Below are 27283 nucleotides of genomic sequence, written 5' to 3'. Positions count from 1 at the left end.
TCTCAGTAAGTGTCACGCATTACAGTTATATTTATTATGTAATTAAATTACATAACGCCGTTACATGTAACTAGTTACTCCCCAACACTGGTTATTTTAAAACAGCTCCCTTCGTGTCCTCCTCCAGCAGTTCCTTGGTTAACCGCAGAGGGGAGTGGGTGAGTCTGCGTGCCCGCTCCCGTCCGTGCGTAAGATCCGGCCTGGGGGAGAGGGATGAATGTTAATTTCAAAGATGGCGGCGGAGGGAGGAGGGAAGGAGATGAACGAAATTAAAACTCAGTTCACCACTCGGGAAGGCGTCTACAAACTCCTCACCCACTCCGAATACAGCCGTCCCAACAGAGTGCCTTTCAACTCGCAGGGCTCCAACCCCGTCAAGGTCTCCTTCGTGAACGTCAACGACCAGTCGGGCAACGGCGACAGGATCTGTTTCAATGTGGGCCGTGAACTCTACTTCTACATCTACAAAGGCGTTAGAAAGGTAGCGTGCTAACAAGGCTAATGTCAGCGGAAATTCACGACACTGCAAGTTATATTAGAGTACACCACTGCCGTCCGAGCTGTTGTTATGATGTGCTTTTCCTGCTATGGTAAATAAACAACTCTGGCAGCTGATTTGACTTTGAAATAAGCAGCTAAGTTAGCTCGGAGCTAGCCTCAACGCAACTAGCGTTAGCGAGCCAGTAGCTTCTCCCGAGGCCAGCGGCTACATTTCGTCTCCGTCCCCCCCTCCAAGTCCAGTCAGTGTGTTTTAAATGTTGCTGGGTGGTATGATTAGTGAGGCTGGATAGCGGCTACCAGGCTAAAGATGACAACTTGATCAGATTGAAGTTGTGAGTTGTTGTAATAGTTTGTGATGACAGTGACAGCTCTACCTGTCGACGCCCTTTGACTGCTAATCACAGGGTTGTTGTTTTTAGTGTCCGGACACATCGATGATTAAAACTAGCTGTAATGTAATACAACTCAGCTCTTAGCTTGGGGGTGTGTCTGGACGAAAATCAACGACCTGATCAAACTTAAGTTGAGTTGTAGGGAAATGCGCTAAAGCTCAGTTTTGACAGCTGTAATGCTAGCTGTTAGTCAAGTCGATTTTATTTGTATAGCAACCTTCATACATAATGGAAGTTAAAAGAGCTGAAGCTCAGCAAAAAAAAGCAATTGATCAACAGGATAAAAAAGTGTTAAAGCAAGGTTTATTAATATTAAAATAAAACAAATAAAAATGAGCACCAAATCAAGCACATTCACACACGTAATCATAATAGTAATAGAAAGAGAAAAAAACTAAAAGGGATTTAAAAAAAAGTTTAAAACAGTTGTCCAGCCATGCATAATCAGGTAAAAGAAATGGCTTGTTGTAAGCCTGAGAAAACAGAAAGGTTTCCAGTTTGCTTTTAAATGTGGAAACAGTGTCATGACTGATCTCTGGTCATCTGGTAGTTTGTTCCAGAGAGCAGGACTATAGTCACTGAAAGCTTCCACTAAATCCTGGATCTTATTCAGGGTACAGTTAGACGACAACTATCATATAATCTGAGGGTTCTGGTTGGACTATAGTCAGCGAGCATGTCAGTAATATTAAGGGGAGACACACCATGAAGTTCTTTATATACTATTAGAACTTTGAAGTTGAAGTTCTGCACTGTACAGCATAACGTCACTAAACATGTTAGTGCTCATTTAGGTAAACCATGTGGGATATATGTCTCAGTAGGGGCCATTACTTTACAGTATATTTTCATATTCTGCATATATGCTCTGCCACCAACGAATAAGTCATATAATTCTTAAATGACTCATGGTCCTGGCAAATATCATATTATATTTCTTGTGAAAGTAAAGGAAGAGAGTGAGTGCTGATCTTAACTAACATCATGATATGTTGTCTGCAGTAATGTTGGTGTCACCGCGGTGTATCGGGATACAAGTTCAGCTGCATGCATGCTGCATATTGAGTAATTATACCTCAGTAATGTATATTGTCACTACATTTAGTAATTTCAGCTAACAGCTGACTTGGAATCACAGGTTTACAGGAATCAGCTGACTGCAAACTTGAAGGAGTCCTATTAATATACTCACAGAGACATGAGCGTGTCATGTGTGTCAGTCCACTGTAAACTAGCTATGAGCGTGATAAAGAAATTAGAGCAAGTTTAGCTTTTAAATGTATGTAGTTAAAGGACAAAATATGGAGAGATTTTTGTTGGAGCAGATACGTTGCTAGAGGTTTAAAACAAAAATAGCTAGGCTGACCTGTGTATTAAAGCCAAGAGTTTACACAAATCCAGCAGCTCAAGATAGTTTATTACTTAAAATGATTCATCTCCACTGATGACATATCTTTGGCGAGTACATCAGCCATCGAAGCAGTGCTTAATACATGTATGCTACAGTGAAGACTAAGATCTACAGTATGTGTTTTTGAAAAGTTTGACTGGACTCTTAACCTGTGTTCAGGATTTAGTCTGTGTGAGACATTAAGTGGAAACATTCAATGGCACATCTAACAGTAGTGGAGGGACTACTGAGTCATCACCTTACACTCAGAATTTTCCATTTCATCAGTAGTGTAAACTACAAATCATTAACACATGGACCTGTTGTTATACTGGTCATCTGCAGCATTTGCCTTGGATCACGTGTTCAAAGCAGCAAATTACTATTTTCATTGTACTAAAAACAAACATCATACATGATCGCTAGCATCTAACATCATTTTAAAGTCATTTTTATTACAGAGAAAGGTATTCATCTATACATGAGATCTTCCTCATTTTTGCTCACTCACTATGATGTTTTGGTAAAAATGCTAAAGGCTTGCTAAAGGTTGTACACTGTCCCTTCTGCTCCTCTACTGTAAATTCAGTGTTGATGTGTTTGGGATGAAACACAGGGAACAATAATATACTGCAAATTCCACTCTAATGGTTTATTACTGACAGTTTTAACAACTAAAGCATTTGTAAAGTGCATACATGTGTTTTAAATATTTAAAGGTTACTCTCCTCTTTGCAAATTAGCTAATTTCATGTGTGTTCATACTCTTTCTCTCTCTCCCTCTCTCTCTGTCTTTTCAGGCTGCTGACCTGAGCAAGCCGATAGACAAGCGCATATACAAGGGAACGCAGCCCACCTGTCATGACTTCAACCACCTAACGGCAACAGCAGAGAGCGTGTCTTTGCTGGTGGGTTTCTCAGCAGGACAAGTGCAGCTCATCGACCCAATCAAGAAGGAAACGAGCAAGCTTTTCAATGAGGAGGTAGGTCTTTGAAGGGTGGATTGCTAAGAGCAGTGTTTTTCAAAAGTTGCACCTGCTGGCCAGTTGAGCAACTTCTGGAGAGGCATTGGATATTTCTTTTTGCTGAAATTTTCACTAAAATGATTATTCTAGTTTTTTTCAGACAGACAGACATCTGTGTACTTTTTATGCCATTGTAGGAAAAACTGTACTTATTTTTGTTAGATCCAATTCCACAGCTCTGAACTATGCCTCACAGTGGAGAGCCATTAATTTACAATTCACAGCAGATTGGCTTGTATTAAAATTCTCCCTCGCATGAGGTGTACAAAACTATTTCAGTATTTCTCTTAAACTGTCATGTCATATTTTTATATGTACTCGTGTAGTGAACTCTGCAACCTTCTTATGTAGAGAATTTATAACGTGAAAGAAAGAAAAAAAATTGTGTTTAAGGGATGTTCCATAGCATTTTTGGTAATTTATGCTTCTGTTTGTATTTTCCTACCCAACCTAGAAACTGTCTGTGACATATTTCCAAGTGGCCTAAGACTTTAACAGATAGCAAGACCTTCAGCACACTCAGAATATCTTTTTCCTGATGACTGCACTGACATTGTTTTTTCCTCTTCCCTCCCTCCTCCCCGTTTGCCTCTCAAACCCCAACCTCCCTTCTCTCCTGCCAGAGACTAATAGACAAATCTAGAGTAACATGCGTGAAATGGGTGCCGGGCTCTGAGAGCCTGTTTCTGGTCTCTCATGCCAGTGGGAATATGTACCTGTACAATGTGGAGCATACTTGTGGCACCACGGCACCGCACTACCAGATGCTCAAACAGGGAGAGAACTACTCTGTACACACTTGTAAGAGTAAATCTACAAGGAACCCTCTCTTAAAATGGACAGTGGGTGAGGGGGCTCTGAATGAGTTTGCTTTCTCTCCAGATGGGAAGTTCCTAGCCTGTGTAAGCCAAGACGGCTTCCTACGGGTGTTCAACTTCGACGCTGTTGAGCTTCATGGCACCATGAAGAGCTACTTTGGTGGCTTATTGTGCGTGTGCTGGAGCCCTGATGGAAAGTACATAGTTGCGGGTGGAGAGGACGACCTAGTGACTGTGTGGTCGTTCTTGGACTGCAGAGTCATAGCCCGAGGTCACGGGCACAAGTCATGGGTGAGTGTGGTGGCATTTGACCACTACACTACCAGCGTGGAAGAAAGCGACCCCATGGAGTTCAGTGGTAGTGACGAGGACTTCCAGGATCAGATGATCCACTTCGGACGAGACCGGGCCAACAGTACGCAATCTCGACTCTCCAAGCGCAACTCCACGGACAGCCGGCCTGTTAGTGTCACATACCGGTTTGGCTCAGTGGGCCAGGACACTCAACTGTGCCTATGGGACCTCACTGAGGACATCCTTTTCCCCCATCTTCCACTCTCACGGACACGGACACACACTAACGTGATGAACGCTACCAGCCCCCCTGCGGGTGCTACAATAATCACTAACACCTCTAGTAACACTACTAATGGAAACAACAGTGGTGCCAATACTCCTGGCATTAACTCCCTCTCTACCACATTACCACGCTCCAACAGTCTACCCCATTCAGCCGGCACCACGACAACGGCAAACAATACCAACAAGGCTGGCAGCGGTGGTGGCATCAGCAGCGGGATTATGGACAGTTCCATCGCTACAGGTGTGAGTAAATTTGCCACTCTGTCACTCCACGATCGGAAGGAGCGCCACCATGAGAAGGACCACAAACGCAACCACAGCATGGGTCACATCAGCAGCAAGAGCAGCGACAAGCTCAACCTTCTGACAAAAACCAAAACAGACCCTGCTAAGACTCTGGGCACTCTGCTGTGCCCACGCATGGAGGACGTGCCCCTCCTTGAGCCCCTCATCTGTAAAAAGATAGCACACGAGAGGCTCACTGTACTCATATTTTTAGAGGACTGTTTAGTGACTGCTTGTCAGGAGGGATTTATTTGCACATGGGCGAGGCCAGGCAAAGTGGTAAGTTCTTTTTAATGTAGGAAATGTGGGTGAATTTGAAGTTCTAACATTGTGTCTGTCAAATATTTAGCTGTCCTAAACTCAGTTGGTGGGTTGTGACTAAGAAACAAGACATATTCTGAAATTATACAGTAAACTATTGACATTTGGTATAGCATTTTTAGCTTTTATAGTCAGATTGTCACCCTCTGCAGGCAGGCAAGTTTGTTTAATGTACATTTGCTTTCCACTGAAAGATCTATTATGCCCAAGTTTAAAATATAATCTGTGCTATGAAAATACTACATTTTTCTGGGTATATAATGCATTCTGATAAGGAGGATTTCCTGTGTGGGGAAAGGATGGTAATCCATAATTAAGTGTGCTCATTGGTTCATCAGTCATCCCACAATGCATAGCAACATAGCCAAGAAGTCATCTACATACACTCGAACATTTCAGCTTTTATGCAAAAGACTCTGTATTTGCCCAAAGAATCTGCAGTTTCTCACATGCTTTCAGCTTAATATTTGCTCTTTTATACTTCCCCTTTTGTCTGTGTGTTTTGAACGAGTTTGCTATAACGAGGCACACAATAGTCTGGATCTGGATCATAACTGGCAGTCTGAAGGCTTGTTAGTAGGGATGCTCCCATCGATCGGCCGCAGATCGTTATCGGCCGATATTGATCCCAAACAGGTTGATCGGTGTGCTCTCAAAGTGCAGATCAGAAAAGCCGATCGCAAATATATATTTATATTTATTTATTTATTTTTTACCGGAGACATTCTGCGCGTGACGTATATTATATGAGACTGTTTTGTTTCCCGCATTCCAGCGCGTGACGTAATTAACCTGCCACTGTTTATCCGCTCTCATGAGGCTGGCACAGGCAGCATGAGTTCTCCGGTCTGGAATTTTTTCACAGTTTCCGAAAAAGATGTAAAACTCGCTGTTTGCAAGATATGCGACGCCGAAATACCAAGAGGTGGTCAACAACAACGACAATTTAATACAACTAACCTAATCCGACATTTGAGAACGCGCCACACAACAGAATACGGCGAGTATGAGGAACAAGCCCGGACAAAAAAAAAGACGGCCGCCGTCACTCAGCCCACTGTCAGTGAAACGTTTAGACGTCTGGAGCCTTACAGCAAGGACAGTAAAAGGTGGAGGGATATTACAACAAAGCTGACAGGGCAGGGTTTACACAAATAAAAAGTTGATTGTGGTACATAAAGATCTTGATTGTGTTTATTATTTATTTTAGTACAAATGGTTTTACCACTTTAAGTGGTGCACAAGGCTACATTGTAAATACAGGACATTGAGGATTATTATTATTATTCACCCATCTATTCTGTGATCGGTGATCGGTATCGGTATCGGCAGATATATGATTCCTGTGATCGGTGATCGGATCGGCCCCCAAAAATGCTGATCGGAGCATCCCTACTTGTTAGTCCAGTGAGATTGTTACTTTTAACTAGAATCAGACAATAGCAGGGGCTTAGGGCAGCAATGCCCTTATAAATGTCATCACATATCTCTGAAGTTTAAAAAAGAGAGCACAAGCAGTGCCATGATACTGTGCAGTACCAATGCAGTCTGAGAGTTTATATTTGTCAAATAATGTGTGGGACTGCTTTCATTTATGGGCCACTGTGGGTGATTTTATTTGATTGTCTTACAAAAGTATTATTCCGAATGCTTTCTGTGTGAGAAAATGAAACAAATTACATCCAGAAGCTGATACATTCAGCCTGATAATTCAACTTGAAGCAGTGGAAATAGTGGGCACCACACAGTCCCCTGGTGGGTAGAACGTCTAATTAATACAAACCACTTAATATGAAAATTAGCAGAGTGGAAGATGCAGTAGTTGAGGTCAGTCTTGGGGAAGGTGCAATTAGTATTCAATGATAGGAAAGAACTTCAAACAAACCTTATTTTATATGGTTAATAGCAGAATTGCAATAACAAATGCAGAACTGAACAGAAATAATCCTTTACATTAAAAAAGCCACAAATGCCCTCAAAGAAGAGAAAGAACAGATCAAAAGGTTTAAAAGAGCCCTCTAGAAAAATATTTCTTGTCTTTTTAAAAAGTGCCTTCATCAAGCAAACCTCTCAAAGAGGACGCTACACTCGGCATCCACTCTGACTTCTGTGCACAAGCTTTTAATGAAATGCAGGGGACCGGGATATGAAAAGAAGACGCTAGAGGCAAATTTTTAATGAGCTATTTGTTGCTTGATTTCTGCTACACTATGTGAACTTTCCCAATGCAAATCTCCTTGTTTTCCTTCTTCCAGGGTTTATTGTCATCCCAAAACCAAGCCAGCTCTCCCAGTGGAACAGTAGTATAGCCACAATATTTCTGCTGCTAAAGAACCCTGCAACCCAGAGTCTGATGCTGCTCTTCACCCTGCAAGCATTGCAAGTTTTCCTTTTCTTTTTTTTTTTCTTCCTGTTTTTTTTCTTTTCTTTTTTTAAATCCCTCCCCCCTCCCGATTTTTTGTTAATGGCTTTTCTGTTTGTTTTCATTTAACACTCACTTGACCTAGAGGAAGAATGAAGCAAGGAAAGGTGTGGTGTGGACTACTGTGTTAATGTATTGTTCTCTGGAGTTTTAACACATTTTAGATTTAAAAAAAAAAAAAAAAAAAATCTTTATTTCATGTCAGATCTCATCAGACTGTTGTCCCCTCTGGAATTAAGGCTTGGCTTCGTTAGAAGCAAATCAGACAATTGTGGCTTGAGATTAAAGGGATAGTTTGTCTGATTTTCATACTCTGTGTAGCCCTTCTCCTTATTTTTTTTTTAACCTCATGGTGTAGCCCAATCTCGGCTCAGGGTTACTAACTAAAATAGGAATTTTCAGGCGAACTACCCTTTTATGACCAAGTGCGTGAGCATCTGAAAATTTTGCATCCATCCACATTCACCCACCACTTCTGTCTTTTCTTGAGTAGAATCTCCCCATCAATGACTTTGCACTGATTTTTGTTAGTTATTTTGTTGTTTGTTTTTATAACTATACTATTGGAACAAAAAAAAGAGGGTTGAGGACTGCCTTGTTGCACTTGGCTTTAACATCCTCAGTCTTGAAATCTGAATCTATAAAGCTGGATGCTGCAATCATAGTCTTTTTAAAGAAAAAAAAAAGTTTGCACTTAAATTAGTTTATTAGAAAAAAATGGCTTTACATTTTTGGGTGTGCTCAGAACTCACAGATGGCTAATACAGTAGGTGAAGAAAATGATAAAACTATTAAAACCTTTATCTATTGAGCATTTATTTTAATATTATTTCAGATTCAAATCTGCTCTGTATCATAATGTGTATATTGTAATTAATTGATTTGATGGGGGCCTAAGCAAACTTACCATTACTCCAGTGGAAGTTTTGTCATTGATAGTTATATTTCTAAAGCCTAAAGTATACATATTAATAATATTAAAATAATCTTGAATACACTGTTTTCTGTTCTTTTCTTGTTCACCCACATGTGATGTGTTTACATCATTAAGCTGTGATGCAAAAAGAAGTTGCTTACATTGTCAAAAAAGTGCCATTGCAGCACTAAAGGTGCTGCCAAGTATGGAAGTCTATGACGCTCAGGAAGTCTCACAGATAATGGTTGTTTCCTTGACTTGATAATTGAGTCTCAACATGGAACTTCATGTCCTCTAATTTTCTCCTTAAAGAATATTAACAATAGTCACATGAAATATTTTAGACTGGAAATTGAGTCTTTGCCATTTGACACTTTTGCACTATGTGTTTTATTTTAGTGTGATAGCCAATCATTGATGCCATTAAGAGTTGAGTGACCCCTACACTAGACAGAAAGCTCGTGAGAGGTAACATTTACATTCCCCACTTCATTGTTGATTAAAATATATAATAATGTTCATCAATTCACTCTGAACTTTTTTGTTTAGGTGTTTATGCAGGCTTTATGTAAGCTTAATACATTTTAATGACAACATACAAATGATACTTGACAACCTTTTTTACTCTGATTATGCATCACAATAAACAACACAAAGTGCAGACTGAGTCACAGTCTCATGTAAATGAGCTCTCACAGCTCATGAATGAAATGGTACATATTTTAAGCCTCGAGTGAGGGGCTATAAAGGTACTGGCCAAGCTACATTCTACACATAGTTAAAAAAAACATCTGATCAAATACTTTTAAAGGCCTAGGTGATTATTTCTGATCACATAATATACAGGCATGTTCACATACAGAATTATTCTCATTGGGAAATCCATCTTTTATTAATTATTCATGACTGGTTTTAATCAATTTGGGAGTCACATCAGGTTCTGTTTTTGTGTTTAGTTGCCCCATGGAGATATTTATGTAGTAAACAGATGAATCACGGTATGTGCCTTTTAATTCTTTTCCCTCAAAGGCCATGTTCGTGGGTTAGAAAATGTAATAATTGTGGCGCGCAGGTGGTCGAGTGGTTAGAGCGCATGCCACGTACGTAGCCGACCCCTGTTCGAATCCCGGCCGGAGGTCCTTTGCTGCATGTCACACCCCCCTCTCTCTCCCATGTTGTCTGTCTACTGCTCAATAAAGGCGTCTTTGCCGAAAAAAAAGAAAATATAATAATTGTGAAGCACCTAATGTGACTTTCTGCTGTTAACCTTTGTACAGGAAGACTGTTGCCCTTCACTCAGTTTGTCCAGAGGGGGATCATTCAGTTACTGGAAAGACTATCACTAGTAAACAGTGCCTATAAAAAGTATTCAGCTCTCCTTGGAATTTGATTTATTGCTTTACAACTTTGAATCACAGCGGATTAAATAGAGCCACTACTAAGTGTGATTTGAAAATGTCCACTTCCTGTCTTCTTTGACACTACCATGCTCTTGTTTGTGTTTTAATTTGGAGTCCTATTTGTCAACTGCAAAATGTTCTCTCTATTTTACTGTTTATATCTCACTTTGCTTATATCATATCTTATTCCCAAATGTATATTTGTCAATAACCTCACTCGAGTGTTCCTTTGTGTTAATCATGTAGTTTTTACCAAGAAATTGACAAAGTGCTGTAGTTGTTGTTACCCCTACACATTATATTTAAAGAGATCACAATACATGTACACACAAGCAATCTCATACAACATATTATTGAAACTTCTTAATAATACTAGTGATAATTTAGGTATGTAATCATAGTACAGGGTGATGCTTTTCTTTTTTTAATATATGTTGTATTAGTATTTTTCTTTTGTCAGTGTCTAAAAAAGCTCACTAAATAATTTGTGATTCAAAAGTTGTGAAATAATACAACTGGAACAAGTTCAAGGGGTGTGTCTACGTTTTAAAGGAACTATTATTTTCCAGGAAGCTGACCATGTTTGATCATTTAATTCACCTGGTAAACAGCTGTTCACTTTTCCGATATCTTATTGCTTAGCTTGTATCAAAGGCTCAGATTGAAGTATATTTATAAACTGCTGTAAACATGTAACACCTAAATAGGTCATGACTTAACCACACACTCTCAATTCAACATAATGACATAATTTAGCATTGTTTATGTAGTGATTACATTAAACTTCATCACATTACAGTGAGGGTGTAGCAATCATAACTGGTGCAATGACAGGCTTTGCAGTCTTTATTGCAATTTTTTTTCACACATTTGTGTTGCTTTACAGGTTTCAACATCAGGCCTGTCCAAACATTGTCCTCTTGACATACTGTATCTGTTTATCAGAACAGGTCTATCCTGTATTAAGAGGCAATTTGTAATTCACAAATTGAAGTGTTTTTTGGCTCTCAGTAGCCTCCGTGTTTCCTATCCAGAGGTGGCATGTGGTAAGTCTTGAAAGTTGCACGGTGTGACTCATCTCTGGGCTGTGGAGAGAGGAAATGCACTTGTTTGGTTGTGTATATTAATAAATAAAACAGTCTGCTTTTTTCTTCCTAAATAAAACAGTGATATTTACATCTGATATTTAAAGCAAACCTTTCTGATAGGTGCGTAGTGCTCCTGTGTTTACCTTGGCCAACCGTGACTGGCACTTTTTAGACGTGATGGCTGGCAGTGCACCTTGGTGAGTTACAGTAAAAGTAGGCATAGGGGAGACTGGGAAGGAGATCTGTGGTCCTGGGACAACCATGTTGAGTTTGGGCAGCTCTGCTGGATAATGAGGGATGTTCCGTTTGATGAGGGGCTCTGCCACATGCTTCATGTTGTGCTGAAGGGGGGGAAAGTAGCACATGGTAAAACAACTTTTCATATTTCTTTGGACTCAATTTAGTTCATTTTAATATAGGGTTAAATTTGAAGCTTAAGAATTTGACTTACACTCATTAAAGGTGTTTGCCGTGTATGTCTCCCCCTCAGTTGTTTGCCGAGTTTAGCTGGTCGCCAGATCTGGTCTAAGGAGTTATGTGTCCCGCTTCTCCCTACTCCATCCATAATCCCAGAAACCCTGTGAAGACTCTCAGCTTTCTTCTCTGTTAGCCTGGAAGAAAAAAATCAAGAGAAAACAAGATTATTTTATTATAAATTACATAATATGATTGTCAAATCATTTTAAATCCTTGCCCAGTTGTCTTAATCCATTCAGCTCATTTTCAGTTCTTGCTTGGCTGCAAGGTCCTGTGTCTCTTTTTGTGTGGACAATGTTATCAATTAATTGTAACAAAAAAAAAAAAAAAAAAAAAATCTTTATATTTAAATAGATGTAAGCAATTTACCTGGCTTCCCTAAAGTATGTGTGCCTCAGGGCTGTTTCTGCAGAGATGCGTTCATTGGGGTCATAGGCCAGCATTTGATAAAGCAGTGACAGAGCTGGGGCCGGGCAGTTGGAGATTAACCGTGAGAGACCAGAGCCTTTCTTAGGATGAAAGTTGAAATGCATCGCTCTAGATCTGCAAGACAATAAACACAAAAGTATTTTTTTTAAGTACATAAAACTTTTATATTTCCTGATTTATGAAAGCTGCTTCAAGCTCTCCAATATTTGAGGAGGAAAACTTACTGCTTGAACTTCTGGAGGAGACTTTGTTCTGGCGTCCCCAGCACATCGTGGATCTTGGCAACCTGGTCCAACTCATTGGTTCCAGGGAAGAGAGGATTCAAGCTGAAACATGCAGGTATATAATGATCCATCTGCCACAACAAAGCTATTTACATGCCATTTGTATGACATTTGTGTATGCCTTTGGTGGAAGACAGGATCGCTAAAATTACAAGGACAGAAACTAAACGCAGACATTAGTCATACTGTAATTGTTCATGTAATTAAATACAGCTCTGTGATACTACATGTCATAAGTTTCCCGGTCCTGTCCCATTACAGAACATTTGGCTTATACAGCCGAAATGTTGCGGCCAATCCCTGCAGAGGTACCTCATGATCTCAAAGAACACACAGCCAGTGCTCCAGATGTCCATCTTTAAGCTGTAATAGCCATCAGTGAGGAGGCACTCTGGGGCTCGGTACCAGCGTGTGGAGATGTACTCTGTGTGTGGAGGCTTGGAGTACACACTGCGACATGAGCCAAAGTCCCCAAGCTTCAGAACATTTTGCTGCAAGTCGAACAAAATGGTTAAGAAAAAAAAACAAATTGTACAACCAAAAAACATTTTTACCTTTTTGTGGAACAAATGAAAATAACAATGCATCTTACTTTGATAAGGATGTTCTCTGGCTTCACATCTCTGTGAAATATCCCACACCTGTAAGAAAACCATGAAAATACAAGGGATAATCTCAACACACTTAATGTAGAATTTTTATTTCACCATTTCATGTGGGTTTCAGTATTTCCAAAACTACCTGTGCATGTGTGCAAGTGACTTGCACAGCTGGTACATATAGTGCTTTACTGTATGGTCAGGCAGTGGTGTTTCTCTTCCTACAAGGGATGAAGAACATCCAAAATGCACTTCTTAGAAAATGACATTACATACACACATTTAAGGTCCAGTCAACCCTCATAATTGTTTATTATATATTTGCATACATTCTTACTTACCTTGTATGAACTCATAGATGTTCATATCCATCAGCTCACAAATCAGAGACACAGTTCCAGTTTCTTTGTCACTAAAAAACATTAAATTCGATTGAAAAATGACACTAACTTAATGTGTTACAGTAACTTCATATTAGACAGCACTTCAGGACTCACAAAATCAGCTCATGTAGCTGGATGATATTTGCATGTGGGCTGAGCCTCTTCATGGCTTGGACTTCCCGCAGGTTGTTGGCCTGCTCCAGACTTAATCACAGAGAATAGGAGGACATGTGCACATTTAATTTGACAGGTGTACAGATGCAAAAATGATTGTTTAGTCATAATACACATTTGCTTTATCTAAGATATTGTATTATCAGGATGCGGGCTAATGGATCTAAGAAACTGGTCATAGCTTTATATGGAAATAATGTCACTATAGTGTGACTCATGCAGTAATTAATACATGAACAGATTTCAAGTGCACAGTCAAAAGTGAAAACCAGTGCACTTTACAACTCAAATTTCAAGCACTGACATATATTGTTTCAACATCACTACAAGGTCAAAGTGAGAGAGCGGACATCTAATAGGATACTTAAGGCAAGCTGGTGTCAAACTGCTGGCTCAAGTTTCAAAGGTCCATACACAACAGTGACCTGAGAGCACTATGTTACTCATACCTGTTAATCGTCTGCTTCATGGTTTTACATGCATAGAATTTCCCATCTTTCAGGCTCTGAGTTTTAAGCACCTCAGAAAATGTGCCCTCGCCGATTTTCTTTATTATTTTGTAGCCTTGAACAAAAAAAACAAAACAAAAAACAGACTGGTAAAAGAGAGGCATGCACATATATCTGTAATATTACTGCTCAGTTGAATTTCTGAATTGCAACAGCAGAAAAACGAAGAAGAGAGAAATCCTAGAGCTGCTCAATAGATATTTAAGTGCTATAACAACACCTTTTGGACACTTAAATGTGATGATTTTATTGAGAGTATCTTACTCGCACCTATTTTCAAACTAATTCACAGATTCGCTCCTAATCAATCAGAAAGTAATCAAATCTTCATCTGCCTAAACATCTAACAAGCAGAGGCCACGTTTCAAGTTAGATTCAGGGGTCCTTATCGAACTCTTTTCCCCATTTGGTTTAAAGATTTATATTTTTCAGTGTGACTTTGATTAATGTTATTTAGATAGAGCTCACAAATGTTCTCTTGCTTTAATGAGTGTAGAGGTAAACACTAGTTTTTCTCTTCCTTCACTTTGATTTCAATGGTAATTTGTATGTAAATTATTTAACATGTGCAAAGAAATAAAAACTCTAAATTGTTTATGATTAATTTTCTGTCAATCGATTTATCATTTCTTTAGTTTTAACCTTCCTGTTGTCTTCCCGTCCCCCCAAGTCAATTTTGACTGGTTTGACTGTTAATAAAGCATAACGTATAAATTATCACCCAATTCTGTGTTAGAATTTTTTGAGCCAACTTCACTCCAACTTATTACCACAAGTTTTTACACATATTTTGGGAAATCATATTAAATATGTCTCATTTAAATAAAATTATACCACATTTTTTAGTTAAAAAAAGCAGAAATTATAATTTAAAAAAATAAATACATTTAAGTTCAGAGGAAAATATGTTGCTGGATTATCACAAACTGGTACATGTCAAAGATTAGTCAGGATACTGTTTGGAAACCATTTCAGATATTTGAATGGCAGCACAAAATCACACCTGTTGTCCTCTTGGGTCAAAACCTGGTCAAAACTGAACTAGTCTGGTTTGACTGTTTAAAAAGCATAAAGTGCAAATTATCACACAATACAATGAAAGTAGTGATAATTATACTTGCAAAGAATAAAATATAGTATGAAACCATCCATGTGATTTTAAGGCAATTAGATTAAATAAATCCATATTTCTGATATAAAAGCAATTTTTAAATGGGTTAAATTGGACCAGAGGACAACAGCAGGGTTAAGGGCCCATGGCAAACATGATATATACACAGATACATTACACATGATGCTATAAAATCAAATATTGATATATTGAAGAAGAGCAGAATTAGTAGATTTTAAAGGTGCATCATCCCTCCTTTTATTACAATGCGGTGTTGACTACATGTAGTCTTAAGTCTTACATACATCCAACATACAGGAGGAAAACTGCTGTTAGGAAAGTTCAGCTCAGGTTTTTCACACTTTTTTTCTGGTCAGTCACCAAAGAACTGGTTAAAACTAACAAAACAACTCAATTTTAAGAAAGGACAGGCGTTATTACAAACGAATAAAACCACAGTAAAGTACTCCTAAAGGTCATATAGTAGCTAGCAAACATTACCTTTTGTCATTCCTGTCATCACTCCATATACTCAGTCAACTCATAACTTACAATGCATTCCTTTGACTCGCCGATTATATCATCCATAAAGTGCATGTGTGGACACGGCATTACAATATGAAGTTTGAAGAGAGATAGTGTTTTTACCCCGCATCTAGTTAATAAAGAAAAGAGACTAAAACACGCCTAACTGGTGCTAGCTTAGCACTGCTAGCAGAGCCCTGTTAGCTGACCGTCGCCTTGGTAACGGAGCACGCCTTCGCCCTCCACTCTGACCCGAGGAGGAAACTGGAAACTCCTCCACTGAAAATAATCTGACTTTAAAAAAGCAACAACGCATCAGAATATTATGACCTGCTATGCATGAAGGGGGGAAATGCCATCAAGCTGAATTATTCGCTTAAAGGCCCAAATCTTTGACGCACAGCAAAATAATTCTGCTCCTTACCTGATTTCCAGAGGTGGGTGGTGACCGTGTGCTCGCATGTCTTTGCAGTGTTGGGCTGTGGGTTGTTGTTCTGCGTGTCTGCAACATTGCCCTTGTTGCTCCTGTCGGTGTTAGGTGGTGTTTTACATGCATTTCGAAGGCTTGCCCTGTTTTTGACGTCAATAAGCCAATTTGAGTAGTGCATCATTAATGCACATTTAACGCTACAGAGCCTACCATGAGTTTAATGATGTCCTGAAAACTGTCCCTGCAAAAGAGCACAGAGCAGAGCGGGCCCACTGCTTTAATATCATAGCACAGCACAATGTTACCAGGCATCAAAGCATCCACACAATCACTTTGTTCACTCACGTTAGTATTGGAGCTCGACCGATATATCAGTCAGCCGATATTATCCGCCGATAAGCAAGGGTAAGGTAACGTATCTTATTGATCCCCCTAGAGCAGGGGAGTCACACTCATCTTCATTCAGGGGCCACACACAGCCCAATTTGATCTTATGTGGGCCAGTCCATTAAAAAGATGGAAGGAAGGAAGGAAGGAAGGAAAGACAGATGGAAGGAAGGAAGAGAAGCCAGGAATGAAAGATGGAAGAAAGAAAGAAAATGACAGATGGAAGGAAGGAAGAGAAGACAGGAAGGAAAGACGGAAGGAAAAAAGAAAAGGTGGATCGAAAGAAGGACTGAAGGAAGGAAAAGAAGACAGGAAGGAAAGTGGGCCGGATTGGACTCCTCAGCGGCCGGTTCTGGCCCGCAGGCCGCATGTTTGACACAGCTGCCCTAGGGGGAAATCCAAAATGGACACAATAGTACAGTGAAAGTGATAAAAATAAATAAAATACTGTATACAATAAACAATCTGTGTAAATAATCTGCAATTATATAAATGTGCAATATGCATACATTCCTGATATTATGCAGGTGTACAATGTTACTGGGATCTACATAAGGACAGTATGAGTCCTTTTAAGTGGGAGTGGGAGGTACTGGGAGCTGTGGTGATATATTGGTATAGGGGAATATGTTGTCTGATATGTGCCGGTATTAAAATAAAGATTAAAATAATATAAGCAGCATTTTATGTATATTTGATCCTTTTTCTTAATTCAAGTTTAATATATGTAGGTTGTCTGTGTGCTTGTTTGTTTGTTTTTTGTTTGCTGTGTTAAAAAAAAAAAATCATAGCTAATTTTAATTATTAAATTCACAGTGGTGTTTTTACTGTTTCGGAGCACTGATGTCAAGTTTATTCTTAAACTGTAATATATAAATATCCATTACATATCTTTGTCACAAGTAATTAATAAGCACATTTGAGGGATGTGTTTAAAAAAGTGTGTTTATGTGTATATATTCTGTACATATATCGGCCCATATATCGATATCTGAATTTTTTTTTACTCCCTAATATCGGTATCGGCCTCTAACATCCCGTATTGGTCGGGGTTTAGTATTATGTGTATAAAAGGCATGAATCTGCTTTTTTTGCTCTAGGTCGGCTTCCGTCGGGATATGCCATTGTGCGCATGTGCAGTATGTTATGCATGTTTTCCTTGCTGATGTTGCACTAGATATGTGAACACTTGCTTTCATTTTTACCTTTTTTATTTTCTAATTGTCGCCAGCTGTTAAGTGACAATGAAAACAAGATTCGCCACTGTGGATATCAGGGCAGTTATTGCCGAAATTAACGCCAAGTACGCGATATGCGCCTATTCCTTACATGTTGCTACTGACCAACTTAGCCTCCTCTGTGCTGGCCCTGGTTAACTTCATCTGCATTTGTTTACAGATCATTCATACATTTATTCTGCCTTTTCTCCTTTCGCAGCTACATTGGCATGAGGGTGAACAACGTGTATGACATCGACAATAAGACGTACCTCATCCGGCTACAAAAGTGAGTCTAAAGGTCTGAGCAAAGTTAACGTGACGCAGTACTTTACTTTACAGCTTGATGAGGCTTCACTTGAGCACACCAACTAAAGTCGTTTTTATAATAAATGCACACTTTATTACAGCTGATTCTTCTTTGTGTAACGTGTATTTATTTATTTGTCAGGGACCATGTACAATTGACATTTATCTCAAAGAGGACTACAAACACTAGAAAGGGTAAACAGACATAAGTACAACAGGGAGGGCAGGGTGGGTAGATACCGACACAAGCACAATATACATCAGGAAGGGTAGGAAAAACATAGTAATAACAACAATTCAGATAGCATGAGAAAACATGACCAAATAAATAAATAAATAATTTGTGTAAAAAATATGTGGTGGACCTGTATTCTAGGGTGGCAACTAATGATCATTTAATAGATTGAATAAAAAAATATAAAATAGATTAATCTGCAGATGATTTCCTCAATTATTTTGTCTGTAAAATGTCAGAAAATAGTACAAAATACCTGCTATAATTTCTTCATAGGCCCAAGTTAATGTCTTCAGATGTCTTTTCTTCTCTGATCGACTATCCTCAATCCAAAAACAGTCAGTTTTTTGATCATATAAAAGTGAATCACATAAAAGTCGTTACAATTTAGAAGCTTGTAATCAGCAAATGTTTGATGTTTTTACTTAAAAAATTACTTTAACAGCTATTAAGTTATCAAAAATAGTTACCAGTTCAAAGTCATACTTAAGTTAATGTCTTATCATGCAAGTGTATACATAAGACGGGCTCACAGTTTTTCAAGTCTGTCTGAAAACAATATTCAGTTGCCTCATATAAGCTTCACATCAACTTTTAAATGTATTTTTGCACAAAATGACTGCACATTGACAGCACATTTGATCCATATGATTTTAATTGCCAGAATGAACAGGAGAAATAATTACAGTGAGGAAACCTCTTCCCGTGTCCATAAGGGGGCCTGACCACTGTTTTGAGACAGACTTGTGAAATTGTGAACCTACCCTATAAGTATCATTAGTAAACGTTATCATTATGCATAAGAGGGTTCCCTGTCAATGTTAATTATTACTGATTATCTCAGATGGATTCAAGATCATTTAACACATTTATATTTATGCAATTGGGTGATAGGTAGTTAAATGTATAACAGTACATCAGATAATATTTACACTGGTCATATATATATTGTGTATATAAAATCTGAATCTGCAAAGTAACTACTAATAATAACTGTCAGATAAATGTACTAAAGTGGAAAAAGTACGAAGTAGCCTGAAAAGGAAGTACAGAACATGAGTAAATGTACTCGAGAGTGTAACTGAGTCTCATTCTCATCTCATCTCATCTCAGGCCTGACCACAAAGCGATTCTCCTGATTGAATCCGGCACCCGTATTCACTCCACAGACTTCGAATGGCCAAAGAATATGATGCCTTCGGGCTTTGCAATGAAGGTAAGAACATCTTGCTGTTTAGCTTTTATTGATTATGACTGTCCAACTATTCAACTATGTTATTGAGCACTTATTTTTTCAATCCCCAAATAGACTGTGTGTGTGTGTGTGTGTGTGTGTGTGTGTGTGTGTGTGTGTTCTTTCTTCTCTCTATTCGTTTTAATAAACCCTTTATCAGATCTATATCTCTGTAGTTTTTGGATTTGCTGTGATGAAGCTGAATATTTAAAGCACCTTTTTATCATAGTGTCGAAAGCACCTGAAGTCACGACGGCTGACCGAGGTTAAGCAGCTGGGGATGGACAGGATTGTTGACATCCAGTTTGGCTCTGATGAGGCTGCCTACCACTTGATTGTTGAACTATATGACAGGGTGAGAAAAAATTGTTGTTATGGTGCATATTAAACCTAAATATGACATCCTTACTGTTGTCAAGGTTCTTGATCGTGACATTTCTGCATGCTGTGTGGGGTTTGTGTGTTTGTTGGTCTGTCCATCTTCAGGGTAACGTCATTCTTGCAGACCACGAGTACACCATTCTGAATCTGCTGCGCTTTCGCACAGCGGAGGTAGAAGATGTCAAGATTGCTGTGAGAGAGCGGTACCCTGTGGAGAATGCCCGACCCCCTGAACCTCTCATCAGTTTAGAGCGGTAACCAACATCTCATTGTTGAGTTTTCAGACCACCAAATGGACGCCCTTCAGAATGCAATTAATGTATTACTACATCTTTTTTTCATGTAGACTCACTGAAATCATCAGCAAAGCACCGAATGGAGATCAAGTGAAAAGAGTCCTGAACCCTCACCTGCGTAAGTATTGTGGCAACAGATATTTATGAGTTTGTTTTATTTTTAATTGTCTTTTAAACAGCCTGAGCCATGTTTGATGTTCTTTCCCAACACTCCACAGCCTATGGAGCCACTCTGATAGAACATAGTTTGATAGAAGCAGGACTGCCGGGCTCTGTCAAGGTTGACAGCCAAGTCGATGCTGTCCAAGGTATAGTAGATCAGTTGGACTTACGGTTGTTACTGTTGAATGGTTTTCTATAAATCCATATTAATCACTATATTTGTTTTAAGTATAGTTGCACCTAAAATCCTGGAGGCTCTGCAGATTGCAGAAACATACATGGAAAAAACTGAGAACTATAGCGGCAAGGTAAGAGATCTTAACTTTTAGCCTTGTCGTTGAGGGATCTGGCTGCTTTGGGATCCTGTATTAAATTTGGTACATTGACAAATTCTGCTTTGTCTAATTAAAGGGTTACATCATTCAGAAGAGAGAGAAGAAACCAAGCTTAATTCCTGGCAAACCCAGTGAAGAACTGCTCACGTATGTCCTGTTTTATCTAACACACAGTTTGTGACAAAGGGGAATACTTTTTTCAGCTGTTTTATTTCAAATCATGGTGATGTCAATTAATTTATGACGATGATATCTACTTACAGTTATGATGAATTCCATCCATTCCTCTTTGCCCAACATGCCCAGAGCCCCTTTTTAGAGTTTGATACTTTTGACAAGGTAAATACTGAAATAACTGCTCATTTTAGTACCCTGTTTCAGGCAGATTTCGGATATCTTTTGGATGAATGTGATATAAATTCAGTTAATCCTTTGACCTAGGCTGTAGATGAGTTCTTTTCCAAGATCGAGAGCCAAAAGATCGACATGAAAGCCTTGCATCAGGAGAAGCAAGCTCTGAAGAAGTTGGAGAATGTTAAGAAAGACCATGAGCATAGGCTGGAGGCCTTACACCAAATACAGGTCAGCAAGTCAAGTAATACAGTAGATGCTTCAGATGATGACTCCTGCTCTCCCTTATGTGTGACTCATTCATGTTGTAGAGAAGAATTAACAGAAGTGCAAGCACATGACTTTACTGAAACAACCTTGTCTCATGTGTTGCAGGAGGTGGACAGAGTAAAGGGCGAACTGGTGGAGATGAACCTGCCTGTGGTAGAAAGGGCTTTGCAGGTGGTTTGCAGTGCACTGGCTAACCAGGTAGACTGGACTGAGATTGGCATTATCGTCAAAGAAGCACAAGCTGCTGGAGACCCCGTGGCCTGCGCCATCAAGGAGCTGAAGCTGCAGACCAACCACATCACAATGCTATTAAAGTGAGATTATCACTGTTAAAGAAGTACAGCAGACACTTCAGCTCACTGTTGCACCAAATTCCATATTTTGTGTGTGCCTTTTTTTGCCACCTAGGAATCCATATATTTCTGAGGAGGATCACGGAGAGGAGGAGGAAAAAGAGACGACTGAGGAGAAGGGGAAGAAAAACAAAAATAAAGACAAAGGACAAAACAAGAAGCAGCAAGGAAACAAGCCCATGTTGGTGGATGTGGATCTCGGCCTGTCAGCGTATGCCAATGCCAAGAAGTAAGTGTAGATGTAAGCCTTTATGCACAGAATTGAGCATGATGTGTGTGTGAGAGTGACAAGTGTTTTTACTGTTACTCTCCACCATTTAAGGTACTATGACTGCAAACGCAGTGCTGAAAAAAAGGAACAGAAAACTATGGAAGCAGTAGGTAAGGTAAGAAAACAGTTTTATCCTCCAGTCATTTTGAAGGACCGTGTGATGAGAAGAGCTGGTAACTTTGTCCGTATGTAAACTCAGAATTTATTGTTGTTTAAAGGCTATTGTGATTATTCATTGTAACTAGGACACACTGATTTTTTACCCTCATAACCACTGATTAATGACACAAGACAGCTTTGCAGTTGACACTTCATTTACCATTAAATGTTCTTCTGTTTTCATCTCATTCAAGGCTATGAAATCTGCAGAGAAAAAAACACAGCAAACACTCAAAGAAGTCCAAACAGTGATGACCATTCAGAAGGCCAGAAAAGTCTACTGGTAAAACACAGTTGACCTACCCATACATATATTCAGACCTTGTCACAATTCATTATGTGTATTCGTTCTTGACAGGAAGTTAACATTTTACTCTCAACTATCTCTCCTCTTACGGCAGGTTTGAGAAATTTCTGTGGTTCATCAGTTCTGAGAATTACCTCATCATCGCAGGACGGGATCAGCAACAGAACGAGATGATCGTCAAGCGCTACCTCCGGGCCGGTAACAGATAAACATCCACACACTTCTTTTAAATACATCAAATCTGGAGCTTGTTCATCTCATCACGCGTACCTCGTCTTTGTGCTTTGTCAGGCGATATCTACGTTCACGCTGACCTCCACGGAGCAACTAGTTGTGTCATCAAAAATCCCTCAGGTAATCCCTCAGTGGGTCAACTTGATCGTTTAAATTTACGATGACACTTGATATTACATTTCAAAATAATTTTCATGCCCTCTTATTCTTCATCCTATTTCTACAGGTGATCCCATCCCTCCTCGTACCCTGACAGAAGCTGGCACTATGTCCGTGTGTTACAGCGCTGCTTGGGATGCCAAGATCATCACCAGCGCCTGGTGGGTCAATCATAATCAGGTCAGTCAAGAATAAGTTTGTCATGTTTTTAAAAAATTATTTTTGCTTCAGTACTGATTGGTGATTATATTTCATGGGAAGAAAACCATTTTGTTTCCTTCTCTTTTAGTTTTTCTGACGGTTGAGCTTTCAGATATTACCCAATCAAATCTGGGAACAATATATCCAACATTTCCTAATTTTCATCACTAGAAGAGTTTGTGAATTATGTATCATTAATTATTTACTTACCAGTATCAAAACTGTTATTTTTTTTCAGGTGTCTAAGACAGCTCCTACTGGAGAGTACTTGACTACTGGAAGTTTCATGATCAGAGGTATGACATGAGAGAATTTAAAGAGTCTTTTTAAGGCACCAAAACAAAGTATGAGGATGTTCAACACGCAACATAACATTTGATCTATTTCTCCTCAGGAAAGAAAAACTTTCTGCCACCTTCTTACTTGATTATGGGCTTTGGCTTCCTCTTCAAGGTAAACTATTTATTACTGTGTGTGTGTGTGTGTGTGTGTGTTTGCACCCTCTAACAATAGTTTAATGCTTCCCTCTGCGCAGGTAGATGAGCAGAGCGTGTTTCGGCATAGAGGGGAGCGTAAAGTGAAGACGGTGGAGGAAGACATGGAGGAGGTCACATCCGGAACCTCTGAGCTGTTAGAGGAGGAAGAGGAGCTGATAGGTAGCACGCATTAAAAATACGGACTTCATTTAGTGTTTGATGGTACTGTACGCAGGCAGGTGTGATGGATTCTGTTGCATTTGCAGGTGATGAGAGCAGTAATGAAGATCAGGGTGAGGAAAGAGCGGAAGGTGATGAAGAGAATAAGGAGATGGAGAAGAAGATAAAAAACGCTGCTATTCCTGAGGAGCCTGCGGCAGACACAGGGAAGATGCCGTCAAAGCAGAGCAACATGAAGGAGGAGGAGGAGGAAGAGGAGGAGGGAGATGGGGCTGGAGAGGAAGACGGTGAAGAATTCAGCTTTCCGGATACTACAATCTCCCTGTCTCATTTACAGCCCAAGAGGTGATAGTACCAATGAAACAAACGCTACAGTCATTTCAGATCTTTCTACAAGCTTGAATGACTTCAGCTTACATTAACTTGTGTCTACTTACTTCTAGGGGCGCTCAGAACCCTGGCTTCAAAAGGGAAGAGACGCCTCAGGTAAGTTACAATCTTTGGCCACATGCATTTTAGTAATTTCATCTAAGTAAAGGGGCATAACACTACATAATAATAAATTCATGAATTTCTCTTCAGGCTGAGGCAGACTCACAAGGGACGAAACACATGACTGCCAAGCAGAGACGGTGAGTGAATAAATGAATACCATGATCCATTTCCTATTTAGCTCCACTCCTACTCCACCTCCGCAACAGGTGCAGTTAAGACATTTGGTTGGTTTGAGTTAAAAAAAAGGAGGAAATATTCCTCACTTAAGAAGTAGATGCTCTATAAGTTCTATATTTTATGAAGCACTTATAAAGAGTTTAGAGTGTCTCAAGTGTAAATCTTCAGGTCTATTTTGTCGTTGCCACTAGAGAGAAGAAAAAGAAGCAGAAACCGGAAGGTGTTGACACTGAGGAGAAGACAGAGGTTACACCTGGTGGATCAGCAGTTGAACAGGTATCCAAAGGTGGAGGAGGCCCCTCCCAGCAGCCACTGAAGAGAGGCCAAAAGGTAAAACCAAAGTTTAAAGATAAGATTTTTTTTTTGTTGTGCTTCGACCAAATATAAAACATAGCATTAAAACCTTTAACAACACATGCATGTGTCATGGCTCTGTGGATGGCAGATGTTCATGGTCTGTTGGCCCAGACAACAATTATTAGATGCATTGCAATTAAATTTTGTTTAAACATTCATGGTTCCCTGAAGATTTATTCTGATGACTTTGGTCATCTCCTGACTTTTCCTGTAGCTGCTCCATGAGGTTTACATTTGTTATTTTGAATGAAATGTCCTAACGGCTAATGGATGGGTTGCCATGAAATTTCGTACACACATTTATGCTCCCCTCAGAGTAAATTGTAATAACTTAGCTGATCCCTTAACTTTTTTATTGAGCATGTTAACATAGTGATGGCCTTTTAGTCTTGTTAAAACATAAAGGAAAGAGGGAAAAAACCCCAAAATAAACCATTTCCAGGACAATTATTAACAATTATAAAAAGCCCCAGAAATTTTTTTTTCCCATGATTGCACCCAAGATGCTCAAATATTTGTGATCCAAAATCACTGTATATGAAATTATGTGACAAAATATTTGAATTAGGTAATACAGGAGTTGAATCATATCCAGAATGAGGTTAAGAGGTTTTACAGACATCACCAATTGAATTGCATGTCAAAGTGGACTTCATTCATGGATAAATCTTGAACTTTAACTGGTGTGTGTGTGTGTGTATCATATCAGAACAAGTTAAAGAAGATCAAAGAGAAATACAAAGACCAGGACGAAGAGGACAGAGAGCTCATGATGCAGCTGCTCGGGGTGAGAAAGATTCAAAAGTTTCCATGACACCATCTACTAAAATTATTTGTCTTGCAGTTCCTCAACACAGACATAATAAATAACATCATAAGTGCTCTTCTTCTTAGTCAGCCGGTTCAAAAGAAGAAAAGGATAAGGGGAAGAAAGGAAAGAAGGGAAAGGGAAAAGAGGAGCCCATCAGGAAACCAGTCATTCAGAAACCACCTCCGAAACCTCGCAATGTGGAGACTGTAGCAAAGAAACCAGAGCAGACAGGAGGAGAAGATGAGGAGGGAGGGCCCGCTGAACAAGAGGATAAGGTAGACATGCTGACTCTTCTGATCTCACCAGATATGAATTTTTACTACTGTTTTGATGTTTAAAAATGGAGCTGTCCTCTTTTCCAGGAGGATGAAGCTGACCAGGACAACCCTGGAGCAGAGGTGGGTTTTTAATGTGGAAAAAAAAGTTGTCATTATTTACTTCTTTAATATCCTTTTTAATAACACACAATTCATTTTAACTCACCAGTATGTTCCATTAGTATAATTGTGTTTTCACTATGTGTCGTCTCAGGAAGCAGAGAATCTGCTCACCTCTCTGACAGGCCAACCTCATCCTGAAGACGTGCTGCTGTTTGCTGTTCCAGTCTGTGCTCCCTATACCGCCCTCACCAACTTTAAGTATGTGCATCACAACAATTCACTCTCTGTGTAAAAGAATGGGCTGCATAGGCTAATGAGTAATATATTTACCCACAGACACAAGGTGAAACTGACACCAGGCGCTCAAAAGAAAGGAAAAGGTAAGTATCTATTGTTAATATGCATAAACCCTCTCCTCTGTTTTTAGTGTCAGTTTACTTTTACAATGGATAGTAATATAATTTTTTTGTTCCTGCCAGCTGCACGCACTGCAGTTTTCAGCTTTATGAAAGCCAGAGAAGCATCAACTAGAGAAAAGGACTTGTTCCGCAGTGTCAAGGTAAATAATTTGTCTTTTGGTCATCTGTTAAGTTCCATTTACAGTCATTTGTAGTGAGGAATTATTAATTTTTCAATCAACAGAGAATAAGGCTACAACTTAACAATTAATGTTAAATTTCATGAACATTTAATAATTTATCAAGTGAAAATGTCCAACATTGACTCAGATTTTCAGTTTTATGATTGTAAATTAAATATCGAGTTGGACTATAAATTGGTGATAAAAGTACTTCACAGTTATGACATGTTATAATCTCAATCAGGGGTTTTCAAAGTCTGAGATCATCAGCCAAAGAAAAAAAAAGCCACCCCCACTCCACTTAATTTACTTATTTGACGTACTTCAGACTACACCAAATACATAAAGGGCTTCCTGAAAGTATGTGTTTGTTTCTGACTCTGGGAAAGTGGGAAAACCAGTTAAATTCCCCCCAAACTACTGTATCTGTCTTTAACCAAATCACACACATTTAGGCTATTCTCCTCTTGATAACAAATTCATTCACTTAGCATCCCCTGAAACAGTTTGGAGCCCCCTTGAGGAGGGCCGTCCCCCACTTTGAAAACCTCTGATCTAAACAAATCTTTGTTTGTAAAGATAATCTACAGATGAATCTGTAATGAAAATGCCTTAATCATATGGTAGTTGTGTTTCTTGGTATCAGAGCTATGGGTTCACTAACTTCATCTTGTGTTGCAGGATACTGACCTATCCAGAAACATTCCAGGCAAAGTTAAAGTGTCTGCTCCGAACCTGCTGGCCTCCAAGAAGAAGTGAGATGGGTGCAAACACACCTGGCAAGAAGTGTGAACTGCACAGTGTGATGCAGTTCAGTGGGACAATACAGACTTCATTTATATTTCAAACATGAGAGTTAACATCTGATCACCTGTATTAAAAAAAAGCCCTTGTTTGGATACCAT

General features: G+C 39.3%; 3 protein-coding genes across 3 annotated transcripts; 2 read left to right on the top strand and 1 right to left on the bottom strand.

The window, feature by feature from the left end:
- The first annotated feature begins 217 nt into the window (after positions 1-217).
- On the top strand, positions 218-8726 carry wdr20a (WD repeat domain 20a). Its single transcript, XM_062440581.1, has 4 exons — positions 218-481; positions 3084-3266; positions 3932-5272; positions 7570-8726. Exons 1-4 carry the CDS (start codon positions 218-220, stop codon positions 7621-7623), a joined length of 1842 nt encoding a protein of 613 aa, XP_062296565.1. The 3' UTR covers positions 7624-8726.
- Positions 8727-10786: 2060 nt separating this feature from the next.
- Positions 10787-16242, bottom strand: LOC134001122 (MAPK/MAK/MRK overlapping kinase-like). The gene is made up of 12 exons (XM_062440686.1): positions 16056-16242; positions 13936-14050; positions 13427-13516; positions 13271-13341; positions 13072-13150; positions 12923-12971; positions 12643-12821; positions 12271-12372; positions 11987-12160; positions 11592-11751; positions 11284-11481; positions 10787-11137 (listed from the first exon to the last, which is right to left on the bottom strand). Exons 1-12 carry the CDS (start codon positions 16240-16242, stop codon positions 11060-11062), a joined length of 1482 nt encoding a protein of 493 aa, XP_062296670.1. The 3' UTR covers positions 10787-11059.
- A 1340-nt stretch (positions 16243-17582) lies between these two features.
- On the top strand, positions 17583-27277 carry LOC134000934 (ribosome quality control complex subunit NEMF-like). Its single transcript, XM_062440452.1, has 32 exons — positions 17583-17751; positions 17886-17954; positions 19323-19425; positions 19673-19798; positions 19930-20078; positions 20171-20238; positions 20339-20428; positions 20517-20590; positions 20694-20764; positions 20881-20956; positions 21059-21199; positions 21344-21552; positions 21647-21820; positions 21914-21977; positions 22216-22304; positions 22423-22526; positions 22620-22682; positions 22789-22901; positions 23161-23218; positions 23317-23375; positions 23458-23578; positions 23665-23923; positions 24022-24064; positions 24161-24210; positions 24442-24580; positions 25317-25394; positions 25502-25693; positions 25781-25816; positions 25950-26056; positions 26135-26178; positions 26278-26357; positions 27060-27277. The coding sequence occupies exons 1-32, from the start codon at positions 17693-17695 to the stop codon at positions 27135-27137; spliced, it is 3186 nt and encodes a 1061-aa protein (XP_062296436.1). The 5' UTR covers positions 17583-17692; the 3' UTR covers positions 27138-27277.
- Positions 27278-27283: the final 6 nt, after the last annotated feature.

The sequence above is a fragment of the Scomber scombrus genome, chromosome 19, assembly GCF_963691925.1.
Source record: "Scomber scombrus chromosome 19, fScoSco1.1, whole genome shotgun sequence".
In the NCBI taxonomy this organism is placed as follows: Eukaryota; Metazoa; Chordata; class Actinopteri; order Scombriformes; family Scombridae; genus Scomber; species Scomber scombrus.
The sequence above is the reverse complement of the archived record's forward strand: the minus strand, read 5'-3'. Positions and strand labels throughout refer to the sequence as shown.

Coding starts and splice junctions, on each gene's coding strand:
- LOC134000934 (XM_062440452.1), top strand. CDS start 17,693: ATGAAAACAAGATTCGCCACTGTGGATATCAGGGCAGTTATTGCCGAA. Junction 21,978..22,215: donor CTATGGAAGCAGTAGGTAAG/GTAAGAAAACAG, acceptor ATCTCATTCAAG/GCTATGAAATCTGCAGAGAA. Junction 22,527..22,619: donor CAAGCGCTACCTCCGGGCCG/GTAACAGATAAA, acceptor GTGCTTTGTCAG/GCGATATCTACGTTCACGCT.
- wdr20a (XM_062440581.1), top strand. CDS start 218: ATGTTAATTTCAAAGATGGCGGCGGAGGGAGGAGGGAAGGAGATGAAC. Junction 482..3,083: donor TCTACAAAGGCGTTAGAAAG/GTAGCGTGCTAA, acceptor CTGTCTTTTCAG/GCTGCTGACCTGAGCAAGCC. Junction 5,273..7,569: donor GGGCGAGGCCAGGCAAAGTG/GTAAGTTCTTTT, acceptor TCCTTCTTCCAG/GGTTTATTGTCATCCCAAAA.
- LOC134001122 (XM_062440686.1), bottom strand. CDS start 16,242: ATGATGCACTACTCAAATTGGCTTATTGACGTCAAAAACAGGGCAAGC. Junction 13,151..13,270: donor CATCTATGAGTTCATACAAG/GTAAGTAAGAAT, acceptor CATCCCTTGTAG/GAAGAGAAACACCACTGCCT. Junction 12,972..13,071: donor TCACTTGCACACATGCACAG/GTAGTTTTGGAA, acceptor GTTTTCTTACAG/GTGTGGGATATTTCACAGAG.